The 17835-nt window shown below is 43.9% G+C and overlaps 1 protein-coding gene across 1 annotated transcript in view; it reads left to right on the top strand.

Annotated features, from left to right (window-relative positions):
* LOC147028587 (cell adhesion molecule CEACAM5-like) overlaps window positions 1–14570 on the top strand; it is a 58456-nt gene extending 43886 nt beyond the window's left edge. The window contains exons 13-14 of the mRNA XM_085879139.1: window positions 11981–12067; window positions 12162–14570. Coding sequence (XP_085735265.1) covers window positions 11981–12067; window positions 12162–12232 — 158 coding nt within the window. The 3' untranslated portion in view covers window positions 12233–14570. The remainder of the gene's footprint in view (window positions 1–11980; window positions 12068–12161) is intronic.
* Window positions 14571–17835: the final 3265 nt, after the last annotated feature.

Raw genomic sequence — 17835 nt, 5'->3', positions numbered from 1 at the left:
GGATCCTGTAACTCCACTAGCGCTCGGACCTCAGGGTCAGGGAGAGCAGCTAAAAATTTCTCTAGTGCCAGTCTGTCCCATGCCTCCACTGTAAGGTCCCGATACGCGATCCTGACTGATTGGTAAATGTCCTGTGCCAGCTCCTGCACTGTCTCGACAGGCTTTAATCTGCGGTGCTGGAGCTGGGCCCGCACCAGATCACAGTTTGCCGCGAACCCAAACCGACGGCTCAATGCCTCGCAAATGTGGGAGCTGGTCAACATCCCCTCCGCGATCACGTTTAACACATCTGCGGCTGGTCCCCGCAACGTTGCCACCAAATTCCCTGTACGTTCCCGCTCATTCCACCCGTTTAGTCGGGAAATGCACTCAAATTGCGTCAGAAAAGCTTCAACGCTCCCTGACCCGTCAAAATTTACCAGGGGGATCACTTTTACGGTGGCCCGCTTCTCAGTTTCTCCCTTGTCCGAATCCAGCCCAGGGATCAAACACCCTTGTGGCTGCGTATCCAATTTCGGAGCCCACTGTGGCCAAAGATGTTTTGTGGTGAGGGTCTCATGGGTCAATTTTGCCTCTTGTTCCAAACGTTGAATGGACCGATTCACCTCTTCCCGCAGGATCTTCTGGGCCCGCACAACCTCCTCCAAGGCTCCGTCGCGAGTTTGTAGCTGCTCCTCAACCAACCCGGACACTCTACTTTCAAAAGACGGCTCTACCAGGCCTTTATCCAAGACTTCATCTTGGCTCATAATTTTATCTTGTTCGTCCAAACGAGCCTCCAATCCTTTTACCTCCTCCGCCAAATTCATCCCTTGCTTCCTCAGCTCTCCCCACTCTTCAACTTGCAGCTGCATACGAGCATCCACACAGGCACGATGACGTTCCAGGCTTTCATCCACTTTATCAACCCGAATGTTCGTTGCATCAATTTTATCTACCAATTTTTTCTGTATATTTTCCCCCTCCAATGTAATTTCTACCTTTGTTTCCTCCAATCTATCCTCGAATTTACTTTGTATTTCTCCCAATTTAACATCCACACACTCCTGCATCTCAGTTTTCATTTTCTCCATCTTTTCCCCCAATTCATCCCTCATTAAATCAATCCGTGCACCCAACTGTACCCCCATTACCCCCAATTGATCTGTCATTTCTGCCCTCTGTGTCACGAATTGATTTTCCATTTGTGCCGTCATTTCTGCCCTCTGTGTCACAAATTGATTTGCCATTTGTACCGTCATGTCCCCTATTAAACGTTCCAACATTGTCCAGATCGACATCGCGCCGGTTTCCGGCACTGCCGGCCCCGTTACGGGCAATGTAGCACGGTCCACGCTCGGAATGGGGGAGGTTCCAACCCTACCCCCGTCTCTCCCCTCTTCCCCCGACTCGCTGCCAGACACGTGGCCTTCCTCCTCAAACATCTGCACATCCGCCATGGTGCAGAAGTCCCGTTTGCCGCCAATTAATTTAAATTTGAAAAATCCCGCCAAAATTTTCCCGCGCTCGCGCGCTTTTCTGTAATAATTTTATATTCCAATTCGTGGCAAGATTTTAATCTTGGTATATTCTTCCGATACCAAATATAATTTAGAGGGGTTCGAACATCTAACACCCTGACACCAATGTGACGTCCACGGGACTTGAACAGTCCCGTCAACGTAGAATGAGCCGAAACGATGGAGGAGGTTTATTTATTTATAACCCAAACATGGCGGTTCTAATCGCTCTACCGCAAACGGGACGAGGAAGGTGGCACGAGTCACTTTTCACTAAGTTGATGATGTTTATTTGTTTTTATTATTACCAGAAATAACAAGACTCGGCAAGAAGAGGGATCCGGGGCGATTTGACGGGATGGTGTGGGATCGGGCGTGGGGAAAAACACAGACAATTCCAATGAATATACAGATCTCAATCCCTCTAGGCGCCAAGCACACACACACACAAAACGTAGCTATTTCTGGTGGTCAGGATAGACCGTGGTGTGAACGCAACTGTCCCTGGATCGGCGTCGGACAAGCTGGTCTTGCTCTCGTCAGGGGGGCAGGAGAAACCGTGGTGCTGTCGACCTCCTGGTCTTGGCCCAAGTCCGCTCACAGCCGCCAGGGAACCAGTTCTGGCGCCAAGTTGCGAGCAGGAGAGGGAGGCAGGTCCGCCCGCCGTTCGACCCCGTACTCCGAGTCAGCAGAACCCCAGAGCCAACCAAGGTGAGGCACGAGGCTCAGCAAGGCCCCAAGACACGATCAAGAACACGATCCAATCAGCACAACAACAAGGATGCTCCCCGCGCAACAACCTCCCCACCAAAAAAACACGATCTTTTGGTTGTAATCTTCTTCCTCTTCCTTTTCGACCCCGAACAGAACCTTTTTATCCTTGGTCCTCGTCACTTCCAATCGAGCCGTTTATTGGCCCACCGCCATCGCCTTCCGCCAATCGTGATCACGGGGCGGAGCCATCCGCTGCACTGTCCTGTGACGTCACGGCTATTCTCCAGAGAATACCAAAAGGGGTTTACGCAGACACACTTACCCTATCCCGTGTCCCTATCTAATTACGTGACAATTATCATTTCCCCCTTGAAGAAATGAACATTTACTAGACAACTTATCACCACTGAATTGCTACTTATTACATCGAGATCCTGGTAAACTTGAACAGCATGGCATACCTAATTAAACATCCTAATTACCCTTTGAATGCATACCCCCCCCTCAAACGTAACAATACTTATGATGCCATAGACCACGTGGGGTGGCAGCCATATTGGAAAAACGAAAAAACATTGGACCTCTGTATCTCTTAAACCGCATCAAATAAATAATTGAAACTTGGCACCTAGCAACTACTCTGCATGGGTAATAAAGGTGATTTCACAATGACATCATCGGTAAAGTGGTATCCCAGTCAAAATTCGACACTTAGAACGTTTGATCAGTATGAAAATTTGTGAGGTTCATCGAGGGATAGATTGGTTAACAGAAAAAAAAATATGACGTCAGTGGTCTTGTGCTTTGGCAGCCATGTTGTTTTTTTTTGTTTTTTTTTATTTAAAGGGGAAAAAATCTGCTTTAAAGATCGAAGTGAAACTGGACATAAATGACTGACCAGCCATGTTGAATAAAGTTTGATAACTATGATGTCATAGGTCACATGGTCTGGCAGCCATCTTAGATTTACCTGAAAACCATCAAAAAGGGTAAATCCAAAATGTCTGTTTGTCAGATCAGGCCAGATTAGATATATGACTTGCTACTGGTACCATGTGAACCTGCACTAACCTGTTTCATTATCGGGTTGTCGGTGACTAAACCATCTTCCCCACCAGGTTTCCCGGTGAGGAGGGTGTCTCAACATGGACACCCAGCAGGATTAAAAACAAAACCTGTCAAAGGGCGGAGGAGCTCATTGTGAGCCAACGGCCATCCATATCTGGTGCCCAACTGTGTCTGTGGACGTCCTCCTACAGTTGGGTTAGTTTTTTTTGAGGAGGTTGGTGGCAGAATTTGCACTCCGGCCACCGTAAAAACAATTAATTCTGCAAAATACACAAAAAAATGCAAAGAAAACCCAAAACCCACTCTGTGGGAGTACCTCCTGTGCTGCTGCCCTTCGCAGGGCAACTCACCGGATGACGGGATTGGGGCAAAGCCTTCGGGACCCCCATTCCTTGATGATAGGAGGAAAAGCATGGGGGTAAACATCCAGGGTTAGATTGCGGTGGTGTGTGGCAGAGTGGTGCTGAGGTGTCGTCCAGCAGACGGCGGTCACCTTGGGTTAAACCAGAGGCGGTCCCTTCGGGTGGGTGCCTGGAATGTACTATCCCTAAAAGAGGATGATCAATTGTCTCTGTTATTATCTGAGATCAAGCATTTGAACATCGGTATTACAGCACTCTCTCAGGTTCAGAGACCAGATAGCAGCAACATCATGGCAGGTTGTTGCACGTACTACTCATCTGATTGCTCTGATAGTTATCATGTCCAAGGACTTGCAGTAGCTGTGTCCAATAAGCTGACTCCAATGATAACTGAGGTAACACCGGCCAACAAGCGTATTATGAGACGAAGTATTCGTCACTCCTTGGGTGTTGTTTCCCTGATCTCTGTAGATGCTCTGACTAAGACAAGTGATCTCACCATGAAGGACGCATTTTAAGCCGCGCTGAAGTCTGTGGTTGATCAGTGCCCCAGGAGAGATACCTTTCTAGTCTTGGGGGATTTCAATGCTGACTAGCACTGACAGGGATGGTTATGAGACATGTTTTGGTCCCCAAGGATCTGGAAATGTGAGCCAGAGTAGCATTAAGTTCCTTGACTTTACAAGAAGTCGTGGACTTCGGGTGGCTGGTTCATGGCTTCAGCGCCCACAGGCTCATCACTGGACTTGGTATTCCAATGCTGGTGGTGTGGCAAAGGAGACTGACCATGTGCTCGTTGATGGTTGCTGGACGATGATGCAGAACTGCAGGGTCTGCCGTAGTACTCACTTCCTCAATATGCACCACAGGCTTGTTGTACCAACTCTGAAGTTGCAGCTTAAATCCGGAAGAATGGTACCATTCCAGCCTACACTGGATGTTGGCAAGCTCAAGGATAAGAGGACAGCTGAGTATTTTGCGAACAGGCTGAGTGGGGATTTGGGGGTCTGGGTGCTTTGAGAAATCTTGAAGAGTTGTGGCGTGCTGTCAAGACCGCCATCCTTGATGTTGTTGGTGGATGTCTTGGAAGTTACTGGAGGGCGAAGAAGAATTCTGTCTCTCAAGGGGCACTGGATACCATTGATCATTTGCAGGGCCAGGCTTAATGGAAGAGCTGAGCTGTTCAGGGAGTTTAGGCGTAAAACTGTACGTGTGCTGAGGGAGGACAAGGAGGCCTATGTGTGAGGAATCTGTAAGGGGGTAGAGCATCACCTGTGGTCAAGTGATTCTCACACAGCTTACAGGTCATATTCATGCATTGTGTTCCTCCAAGCCCGTCCCTTGATGGACTGCAGTTTGAGCAGAGGGTGGTGGGCTTTTGACAGAGGAGTCTGAAGTGAAGGCCCACTTGACCGGTTACTTTGAGCGGCTGTGGCAGGCTAACCCACCAGCTATTGAATTGGATGTCAGGGGTGTTATCGTCCCTTTACTCACCCTCCAATCAACTGTGATCCACCTTTGTTTGTGGAAACACAGGCTGCAGTGAACCGGTTGAAATGGGGTAAAGCTCCTGGGATCTGTGGCATCCATGCTGAACTTCTCAAGACTGGTGGAAATGCTGTACTCGTGTCATTGCATGCAGGTCTGTGCTCTGCGTGCAACACAGGCATCATCCCAACTGACTGGAAGAGGGGCCTTGTTGTCCCTCTCTGGAAAGGGAAGGGTGATCGCCAGGGCTGCAACAACTACTGAGGGGTGATGCTGCTTTCAGTGCCTGGCAAGGTCATTGCTTGGATAATTCTTGATGGGGTTCACCAACATCTGTTTGATCACCAGCGCCCAGAGCAGTCAGGCTTTACACCAAAGATGTCAACGATTGACCATATCCTTACTCTTCGGGGCCTCACCGAAAGCAGGCGAGAGTTTCGGGAGGGCTGCTTGTAGCCTATGTTGATCTCCGCAAAGTGCTCGATTCAGTGAATCGGGATGCTCTCTGGAGGATTCTTGGTCTTCATGGGGTGCCACTAAAACGAATCAATCTGATGCCTGAACTATTCTCTGGTACTGAGAGTGCTGCAGGATATGGCGATACCATCTCTGACTTATTTCTGGTTGTTAATGGAGTTTGTCAGGTGTGTACTGGCCCCCACACTTTTCAACAATTGTATGGACTGGATTCTGGGGAGGATTTCAGAGATCAAACTGCGGTGCATCGTTTGGGAATGAAAGATCTCTGACCTTGATTTCGCAGATGATGCAGTGTCTTTGCAGAGACTCTGGATATCCTTTTGGGGACCCTCGAGGTGCTGAATGAGGAGTTGGAGCCCCTGGGATTACGGGTTTCCTTGGTCAATACTAAGATGCAGGCTTTCGAAAACTGCAGGCTTATATAATGTTTAACCTCCGCCATCTTCGAAGATGGATGGAGGTTAATGTTTTTACCCCTTTCTGTTTATTTGTGTGTTTGTTTGTTTGTTTGTGAACAGTATTACGGAAAAACTCCTTGACGGATTTCGACGAAACTTGGTGGGGGGATTAGGTATGGTCGAAGGATCATGCCATTCAATTTTGGACTTGGTCCCCCCCCCCCACAAAAAAATTGTTAGATAAAATTTTTTTCTTTTTGTATTTCTACATATTTTAAGTGATTTCCAACCCCCCCAAAAAATGGTTACCCCCCCCCAAAAAAAGTATTTTGTTTTGCATTTCTACATGTTTTAAGTGATTTCCACCCCCCCAAAAAATCCCCCCCCCAAAAAATTTAGAGGGAAAAAATTTTCTTTTTTTGCATTTCTACATGTTTTAAGTGATTTCCAACCCCCCCAAAAAAATTGTTAGAGAAAAAAAATATTTTTTTTTGCATTCTACATGTTTTAAGTGATTTCCAACCCCCCCAAAAAATTGTTAGAAAAAAAAAATTTTTGCAACTTTTTTTCAACAAAATTTCGATTTCTTTTTTTTGCATTTCTACATGTTTTAAGTGATTTCCAACCCCCCCCCCCAAAAAAAAATGTTGGAGAAAAGAACTATAACTCTGTCAGCACTGTTGACATCATATTTAATGAATAAGATATAAGGTTCACTTGAGTGACCCAGCAGTATTGGCGGCGGAGGTTTTGCACTCTCCCGAGTGCTCCCCCTCTAGTTTTTAAACTGTGAATATGGAGGGTCCATGAATAGTGAATCCACGAATAGCAGGGTCTGACAGTATTGGACTGTAATGGGTGGGGACTTGTAATAACCTCCCCCACTTGGAGGTGGCACTACACAATATACATTTACATCGAGAATTTGCATCTCACCTTCTCCCCCCCCCCCCACACCACCAAGACCACCGGCAAAGATAACAATAAAAAGAGCAATAAGAGATTGCAGATCCTCGCCAGGACTTGTTTTGTGTGGTGTTTGGTTACTGGTCTTTTATGTAATTAATGAGACGTAACTAGAACTGCCTCTTTATAACAGCTGGCAGAGATAACCGGGTACCAAGACGTCCCACTTTGATGCAACCCTGCTTTGATCGGACACTTGACCCTGACCCATCACGTTTATTATTAATCCAATGAATTTAGAATGGGACAAGTTATAAAAATGACCAACATGATGTGGTACGAGTGACAGGTTATTAGCTGCAAAATGTCGAAAACCCGGTTTCGTTCAACAACTTTCAAAATTTGACCTTTGCATAACCTTTAAAGGTCACAAAACAATGTTGTGGACATTAAAATAAGGAAACAGGATACGTGCTATAGCTTATTGGAGTTAGTTCATCGAAGAAAGTCGAAAACCCGGTTTGATTCTCACAACTTTGAAAATTTGACCTTTGTGAACTTTAAAGGTCAAGGATTATGACCTTTGGTGCAAAACTTCCTCTGGAACATTCCAGGAACAATTTAACGTCATATAGGCTATATGGCATTTCGCACTCCTCGGATTATCCATACTTTGATGAAATCAGCGTAAAAACAAACTGGTAGGGGGCGCCACGGGCAAGGTGTTCGAGATAGAGCAAAATGGTTTCAAGACTTTAGGTGGGGAATGACCTCAGGATTATGCATAAAAAATATTGTCATCCTAGCTCTCAAAGTTTGGGTGGTCGTATGATTTTTATGTCAAAATTCGCAATTTTCTAAGTTCGTGACCTTGTGGACCTTGACCTTGGGACGAAAATGAAAAATCGAGCTCCGTGGGGCTATGCAGGTGCCATTGGGCTAACCAAATACCGAAACCTCTGTCAGATTAGACAAACCCCCTCGGAGAAGATGCAAATTGAAATCAGATACCCCCTAAAAACACGTTTTTTAGGCGTGGCTCCGCCCATAATGGGTGCACCACGCCCATTCTCAGGAAAACACAACTAGATCATGATATAAACCTCCCACGAAAATTTTATTAGGATCGGATCAAAACCCACGGAGCTATGCTCGGGACAGACAGACAGACAGACACACCAATAAAGAATATAGTGGTCACTTATGTTTTTCGTGAAAAATTTTTTCATGAACCAATTAAAATAAATTCAATTCAAATCAAATGTAAGACCAAATAGGTACAGTCCTGGATTGGAGAAATCAGAAGGAATCCAAACAAGCAAAAAGCAAAGATGAAATCATCAGGAGGAACCTGGATAGGATTTGCATTTCAGCTGCTACTCCTCTACACTCAACCCCATCCAGGCACAGCCAAGTGAGCCTTATAAAAAAAGAAAATGAATAAAAAAGAACACAGATCAAAAATAAATAAATAATTCTGGCTCCCAGACCATGCGTCCGATCAGGTTGAAATTCAAAACATATATTCCACATCACTAATAGATCATAATAGTGGTTTCACATCAATTAAGTGGTTCAAGATTAAAAATTTTTTTTAATTTTTGCTCAATCTAATATGGCTGCCAGACCAAGTGACATCAATCATTCATGAATACCTTGGTATCCCCAAGGCTTGGGGAACATGTGAAGTTTCCCCTCGGTCTGTCCAGCCATTTTGGAGATTTCATAAGTTTTTGGGTAAATCCAATATGGCTGTCAAACCATTTGACCTATGACATCATATGTGTGAATCTTTTGTTCATCATGGATAGGTGGTCATATGTATAAAGTTTCACCTCGATCTATTCAGCAACTTCAGAGATTTTTAAAGTTTTTAATTTTTTTTTTTAAACAATATGTCTGCCTGATCACGTGACCGATGACATCATAAAAAAAAAAAATTCTGTGGACCTTTTTATCCTGAGGTAACACTCAAAATTTTTCATTCTGATCAAATGTAGCGTTGTACATATGCAATTATGACATCATAACGAAGGCACCTATGATGTAATTGAAAAAGATCACACGTTCCCCTTGAGGAGTACTTACCATGTGACAAGTTTCAATCTTTTCCTTGGTACAGTTTCAGAGATAGAGGACCAAAGTTTGCTGTTTTTCCAACATGGCTGCCACACCACGTGATATATGACGTCATAATTATCAATACAACATTCAACATGAGTAGTCGCTCCTCTGGTAAAAATTAGGACTCAGTCCGACAAGTGGTTGAAGAGAAAAACACGAAAGTTATTTGCGGACAAACTAACAAATAAATAAAAACAATGTCAACCTCACCCGTATCTTGCCAAAAGGTGACCACGTGTGACTTCTTTAAGGTCACACTGAGGTGAACAGAGCTGCTATCCACCAGGAGTGACTCCTTGAGGAATATCTGCCTACGAGAGATTCCGATGAGAATCGTTCTACAGAGTAACCATGAAAAATATGCTTTTGCCTCATAACGTCACCAAATGACGTCATAATGTCTCAAGCTTGACATATCTAGAAAGCACTCATCGAGGTGTTCAATTTGAGGTACTACACGATATGGTTCCTAAAACTTGAAAATTTGACCTTGGGGTCAAATATGTTTGACCTGAGGTGCTAACCATGAAGGTCAAGGCCAATCGCCACCAAAAATTAATCAGCTGAGCAGCAGACCATGAACTATATTCCCATGAAGTTTGAAGACGATCCGATCAAAATTACTCAAAAAATAAGGGTTTTGTCGACTCCCCTGATTTGTGACAAAGTCACCTTAACCTTTGACCTCGACCTTCAAAATTTTGTGCACTGAAAGGGACCTCTATAGGCCTCTGATATGCGAAGTTACAAAAATTTCCAATGATAACTGTGCTCTGCAGAATTTTTTATACGTGATTACAGACAAACAAAAAACAAACAAAAAAAAAAAAACCATACAAGCTGACTAACATATCATGCAAAAACTTCGTTTTGGCAAGATAATGAAAAAATCACTCATTGAGTGACAACTTGGCGAAAAGGAATGGCACTCCGGAGAGAACATACCTCCGCCAGGCTGAATAGTTTACATTTTGTACACCACTGATAGGTCGGATCTGATTCTGGACCTGAAGCAAAATCGAATCAGCTTGTTCTTGTCACCTAACCAACTATTCCACCTTGTTTTGTCACAAGTCGTCCACAACTTTTGGAGATAACATGCTCCACATAGTTTTTGGCCCCATCTCTCAATGGTGAAGAATCACCTGAAGAATTCTCGAATCCGGATCCGGATTCAGATCTTCACCAAAATCGAATCAATTAGTCCTTTCCACACACCCAACCTGACCACAAAGTTTCATCCGAATCCATCCTCAACTTTTTGAGATATCATGCAATATCGTTTTCAGCCCCATCTCTCAATGGTGGAGAATCAGTTAAAAATTAAATACTTCTTGTATCCAGATCTGGATTTGGATCTTCACCAAAATTGAATCAATTCTTCCGAGTGGCACTCCCAACCCGTCCACCATTGTGTCGTGTGAATCCATCCATAAGCTTTTGAGATATTGTGCTTTATACCGTTTTTGGCCCGATCTCTCAATGGTGAAGAATCACTTTTAAAAATTATCAGATTCGGATCTTCACCATATATCCCTGTGTCGTAAGAGGCGACCAGGGTTGCGTCAGGAAGGGCATCCGGCGTAAAACATGTGCCAAATCACTATGCGGATCATACGGATGATCCGCTGTGGCGACCCCTAACGGGAGCAGCCGAAAGAAGAAGAAGAGATTCGGATCTTCACCAAAATTTAGTGTTGCTGTCCTTGGCTGTTCACCTATACATCCCAAAAAATTCAAAACGATTGCTTTAAAACTATGGGCAAAAATCGTGTGACAAACAGACAAACAAACAGACAGACAAATGATACAGACCAACATAATTCTTGGTCTGTAGCGTTTTTTTCTGTTGCGTTTGTCACATTAAAAAAATCATTTTTTTTTCGACAAGTAACAAACAGACAGACAAACGGACCCAAATGCAATACCCTCTCCTTCGACAAGGGTAAAGACATCCCGATGCACGAATTGGGGCCATATTGATCCCATGTAGCAAGTCTGAATGTAATTGGCCCACAACTGTACCATGAGTCGTGCAACAAACACACAAACACCGGTCCATGAATTATAGTAAGGATGTTCTCTTATAAAACTAAAATATGCAATTTGGTGTCTCCGTCTGTCTGACCACCACAATACATTCGGTCATTACTTATCCAATCTCAACCATATTTGACAGGAGAACTAAGGGTCACACAATGAAGGTTGTAGCAACTTGATTAGTTCCCCTCCCCAAAGTGGTTTTCCACCTTGGATGAAATCCGTGTTAAGGTGTAATAGCTTATTGTGCCGTTTTTCCAAGGCCGCTTTTAATAACAAAAATAATAACACCAATGATAATAGCATAATATTAATGTTATTTCAAAACAATATTAATACGAATAATAATATCTCCTCTCCCCAAGGGGTTTTTGCACCTTGGACAAATGCCGTGTTAACGTGTATAAATAGCTTGTCTTGGCATTTCGTGGTGCACCCCTACTGGAAGTAAAGAAAATATGATAAACCACAAACGCCTGTGATTACCTTTTTAAACAGTCACAACTGCAGTTTAACACCAAACTGAAAAGGAGGAATCCCGACGTTCTTGAGGCACGATATGCTTATCGCATCCCCCACAGACTAACGGACCCGAGCCGAGATCTACCTTCATCTATATACCCCAGATAGGATAATACCACGGGGCAATCCTCCCTCCTGCCGCGCTCTTAAGGAGCGGGTGTACTAGTTATTTAAAATCACTGTATTGAAAGCGAGAATCAACTCGCATTTGAAAACTTTACCTGTCAAACCCCCTTTAACGATGATAAATTTATGAAACGCAGCAACAATGCTGAATTTGCGTGTGATGTGTATGAAGATAAGTCATTGCCAATGAAACAGTTGTGTTTTTGTCACAATGACCAATGGCCTAACTTGTTCTTATTCCCTTTGTGCCCAGGGAAGGATGATGATTTATGTATTTTCGATAACTCCAACGATGATACTTTGAATTATTGCTCTTTAGAAAAACCAGACATTAATGATGGTAAGCAAGCATTTAATCCTGTTTCTGAGAAATTTTGGCTTCTTGTGATAACATACGAATTGCCTATAAAAGCACATTGCTTTTTTCTCAATAGGAAACGAAAGTGTTCCGCATGGAGAGACAAGAATTGAATATGCCCAAATAAGTCACTTTGCTAATCCTTGAGGAACCGATGACTTGTGCTTCGAAGACGATGGGACGATGGAGTCATCGTGTGGACTATGAATTTGATGAGCGTCTTGAAGCCCACACAAACTTTAAGTTATCCTAACATCACAGGTAGAGAAAGTGTGCAGGCATCGGTTGATGAAATTAACATTGGCATGGCTGATGAGGACATGTGTGCGAAATCCCAGTTCCAACTGTTAACGTGCTATGCTGTGCTGAAGACTGAGCGAGGTCATGTTGGAGGACATTAATGCACACATGGTCATATACATCTGTCATGGTTCTGTTTCTGATAACTTAAATCACATCTGTGTACTCATAATATGATCCAGCTGGATCTTCAGTAGAATTCCATAATGTGGACCCCATTTACCTCCTGCCTCTCCAATACATCGACGTTGACACAGGATGGAGACTTTAAGCACCACTTGCAACTGATGAACAACAGCAAACTTCCATTCAATTCTGTATCTGATGCAACTTAAACTTATTATTTTGCTTCTTTACCCTTGATGCCACAACATTCTTTCATACTCCCAACATTTAATTAACCCATCCTTTAACTCTTAATAAAGACACTCCAGCTTATAATTTGGATTACCACTAAATGTTTCTGTCTTTGATTCAATCATTGTCTGACATGGTAAGAATGAAACGATGGTTAAAAGATAACTTAAACAGATCTTCCTCCACCCGTTATTCCACCCATGCTGCAGGACCAGTCACATCAATGAAGAAGTTAAGGTTCTTTTCCTTCACTCGAACAAAAACAAAAAAAATTATGAAAAATATTGTGGTGCCTTATGCAATTTGCAAACACACAAAGAGAGAAAGCAGGTAAATGGATCATCCATCACCCAGAAATCTGCACCGTTCAGCCTCCTACATTTGTATGGGCTTGTAAAATGGCAGATCCATAACGCTGGAGGTCAATGATATCATGGGCTTTGTTTCCATCAATATAAATGACAAACATACAAGTACAAATGAATGAAATTTTTGTCTGTTTACATGGGTAACATGACGTGAGTAAGTATACTTCAGGTTATATTTGTCAACTCCAGCTCAGACTATTTCTTTCAAGTCTACCGAAAGCTGACTCTCTAATATTAGTCAAGTGTGGATGTTGATTGGTCCAGGGGATGCTGACTCCAAAGACAAGTCCGACAGACTATTTTGTTTACAAATTCCAGGAAGTGTCAACGAACCTGCTCTGGCTAGCAGAATGAAAGGAAAAGTGATCATGGCCAGAACAGGGGCTGAAGGGTGTCGGGGTTAACTACCGATGTTCTGCTTCGAGGATGCAGCAGCCCACTCATTATGCACCTGTCGTGTCATAATGAAACACGCCTCAATGTAGCACAGATGGTATTAAGAAAATTTACACAAACAAACTACCAGTGACATATAATGGCATACCATAGTGCCTAGCCTAAGCCAACACCCCATACTCACTCTGTAGCACAACATTTTCCCCGACTTTCTTGCACAAGGGTAATATTGTCACTCTCCTAGTTCTCACCTCTTACACACTTCAGTGTCTCTTTTGCTTTGTTCTGATGCACATTCCACCACTTCTCATTATTCTTCGTCATATTTTCACAACTTGCATACCTCCTTTCGCAATCTCCTTTATTTCTCTTTAAACTTTTTTTTTTTTTACCTCACCACTTCCTACATTTCTCTTTCTGATAATCTGTGCTCACACCAAATGTTCCATGCCTTTTCACCCAATTGTACCTTGCCAGTTCCTCACCTCCCATCAGAGTTTTTTTATTTGTCAATTTTTGTAGTTCTGGTTGTCCACTTTTTTTCCGTTGTTGTTGATCCGTTGATCAGTGTGAAATGGACAAGTTAACAATTGTTGAGTCGTATTGTCATACGTCTGATTAAACCTTCCATCTTGTACTTAGTACCTTATGTGTACCTTACCATGGTAGCATTATTGTAAGATGTTTGCTGAAGTTTATAACAATTTTTTTCTATTCATGGATGGATATTTTATGCTTTGGAGTCTGGGTCTTATCATATTATTTTGCCACGTGTTTTGTTTTTGACTACCTTTGACTTGCTGATGTTCATATGTTATGACTAATGCTTCAACATTCCACCCGAGTTTTGTAGCCAAGCTGTTAATCTTGTGACCATCTATCTGACGTGATTAATGGACGTGCCACTATATGTTTGTGGAAATCTTGGAGACAATCATTCACAGTGGTCATACATATCATTGCTTTTAACAGACAAGTTATTTTTGGTTTGAGGTTTCCATTTGTTAATATTTTGATACCTTGTTATATACGAAGTGACTTAATAAAGTTACTTCTGCATCATTTCTCGAAATGTCGAGGTTCAACTGCATACCCAAGTACAAAAAATTAGAACAATGCTGAAAGTAAAATTCAATTTTCAATGATAATAAGAGGGCAGTATTAATTTTAAAATATTTTGTTTTCCCTTAACTCCAGCAAACTGGTTTCAAAAAGGGGACGGTTGGAGTGGGATCTCCTTTTAAAGATCTATCTTATCACATGTTATGCCTCAGGATGATGAATATTTCACTCTGAAACAAACCTTTGACTCAATTGTTATTAATTCACATCAATGGGCCATCAAATTGTTATTCACGAGCAAATATCACCCGTCTTTTCACTGAAGGTAATACTAAAGGGGGGAGGGAGAAAAAGAGGGGGTGAAGAAGGAGAGAGGGGTGGGTGAGAGCGAGCAGAGAGAGTGAAGAAGTGGAGGGGAAAGGAGAGAGGAGGGAGGGTGAGTGAGGAGGAGTGGGGGAAGAAAAAACAGTATGAGGTGAGAGGAAGGGAAGGCAGACATGCGGTGGAGCGTTAATTAAGATTCATACTGTTTCATCAAAATGATTTTGCAGAGAATAACAGTAAAGATGGAAACAGAATAAGGTCTGAAATGCATTTTCTATGGGTCGTACGAAAACATGGTCTGGAGACAAACTCCCGTCCAGACAAACTCCCGGCGGAGCACGAAACACTTGCTCAGTGTGAAGGAGCACAAAACAAACGCTCAGGGTGACGGAGCACAAATACAGACCGGACGCGTCCAGAACCAAGGTGTCCGGAGACAAACACCGTTTGGACACGCCCGGAGACAAACCCTGCCCAGACAAAACCACCGTCTGGACATGTCCAGAGACAGACAGAAAAAGAGAGGGGAGAGTGAGAGTGGAGATGTGGAAGGAGGGTGCTGCATTGGATTGGAAGGGGGGTAGAGCAAGGATGGAATAAAGGGAGAGAGGGAGGGGGAGGGAGAGAGGGGGCTGGAGAGAGAGAGGGGGGCAGAGAGAGAGAAAAAGAGGAGGGGGAGAGAGAGAGAGAGAGAGAGGGGGGGCAGAGAGAGAGAAAAAGAGGAGGGGGGGAGAGAGAGAGAGAGAGAGTGAGAGAGTGAGAGAGTGAGAGAGTGAGAGAGTGAGAGAGTGAGAGAGTGAGAGAGTGAGAGAGTGAGAGAGAGAGAGAGAGAGAGAGAGAGAGAGAGAGAGAGAGAGAGAGAGAGAGAGAGAGAGAGAGAGAGAGAGAGAGAGAGAGAGAGAGAGAGAGAGAGAGAGAGAGAGAGAGATATATATATATATATATATATATATATATATATATATATATATATATATATATATATATATATATATATATATATATATATATATATATATTTATATATATATATATATATATATATATATATATGAGGGCAGGGGAATTAGCAGAGAGAATATGTTATGCTTTATGAACAACACACACACACACACACACACACACACACACACACACACACACACACACACACACACACACACACACACACACATACACACACACACACACACACACACACACACACACACACACACACACACACACACACACACACACACACACACACACACCCGATATCAGGGATCGACAGTTTGGAATCAGTGTGATTATGGACTTCAGCACTGACTCTACAACCCAGAAACCTTGAGTTGCTTTCACCGAAAAACAACGTTGCGTTAATCTCGACATTTTAGGGAGATGTTCATAAACATTATTCTTTATAAACAGCTGCGTGTGATGAGTGGAAAAAAAAAATTTGGCTCGGTAATTTGGAAAGCACGTTAATACCGTAAACGACTCGGAAATCAGGTGTTATTTCACAACATCTCGCTCAGAATGACGGAGCACGAACCACTCACTCAGAATGACGGAGCACGAACCACTCACTCAGGGTGATGGAGCACGAACCACTCCCTCAGGGTGATGGAGCATGAACCACTTGTTCAGGGTAACGGAGGAAGAACCACTAGCTCAGGGTGATGGAGCACAAAACACTCGCTCAGGGCGACGGAGCATGAAACACTCGCTCAGGGCGACGGAGCATGAAACGCTCGCTCAGGGTGAAGGAGCATGAACCACTTGTTCAGGGTGACGGAGCACAAAACAACCCTCAGGGCGATGGAGCACAAAACACTCGCTCAGGCCGATGGAGCATGAAACACTCGCTCAGGGCGGCGGAGCACGAAACAAACGCTCAGGGTGACTGAGGATGAAACACTCACTCAGGGTGACGGAGCATGAAACACTCGCTCAGGGTGACGGAGCACGAAACACTCGCTCAGGGTGACGGAGCATGAAACACAAGATCAGGGTGACAGAGCAGGAAACACTCATTCACGGTGATGGAGCACGAAATACTCGCTCAGGGTGACGGAGCATGAAACACTCGCTCAGGGTGACGGAGCACAAAACTCTCGCTCAGGGTGACGGAGTATGAAACAGTCGTTCACAATGAAGGAGCATGAAATACTCGCTCAGTGTGATGGAGCGCGAAACACTCGCTCAGGGTGATGGAGCACGAAACACTCGCTCAGGGTGATGGAGCATGAAACACTTGTTCACGGTGACGGAGCACGAAACACTCACTCAGGGTGAAGGAGCACGAAACACTCACTCAGGGTGACGGAGCATGAAACACTCGCTCAGGGTGACAGAGCATGAAACACTCGCTCAGGGTGATGGAGCATGAAACACTCGCTCAGGGTGATGGAGCATGAAACACTCGCTCAGGGTGATGGAGCATGAAACACTCGCTCAGGGTGATGGAGCATGAAACACTCGCTCAGGGTGATGGAGCATGAAACACTCGCTCAGGGTGATGGAGCATGAAACACTCGCTCAGGGTGATGGAGCATGAAACACTCGCTCAGGGTGATGGAGCATGAAACACTCGTTCACGGTGATGGAGCACGGACCATTTGCTCAGGGTGACGGAGCACGAACCACTCATTCTAAATGACGTGATAGGCAAAAGCGTCCACAGTGAGTTACCGATTCGCTCACAAGGACGTAGCACGGTACTGCTATCGACTGTAAGGCGTTCGGCAAGTGGCTTAAGCACTCAAGCAAGCACTCCAATTAAATGGTTGATAAGGAACGGTTGGCCAGGTTGTTGCTGCATATCATAAAGGATCTCTTCAACTTTAAAGCCAGTCTTCACAGTGCAAGCAGCAGTTAATGAAATTAAATTAACTCGTTAAAATAATGATTTTATCCACAAAAGAGTTGCAGCTTAATGCAGAACCCTGGAGACATTGCAAA

The sequence above is a fragment of the Eptatretus burgeri genome, chromosome 4, assembly GCF_056783735.1.
Source record: "Eptatretus burgeri isolate ZD-2024b chromosome 4, Ebu_testis_v1, whole genome shotgun sequence".
Classification (NCBI taxonomy): Eukaryota; Metazoa; Chordata; class Myxini; order Myxiniformes; family Myxinidae; genus Eptatretus; species Eptatretus burgeri.
The sequence above is the reverse complement of the archived record's forward strand: the minus strand, read 5'-3'. Positions and strand labels throughout refer to the sequence as shown.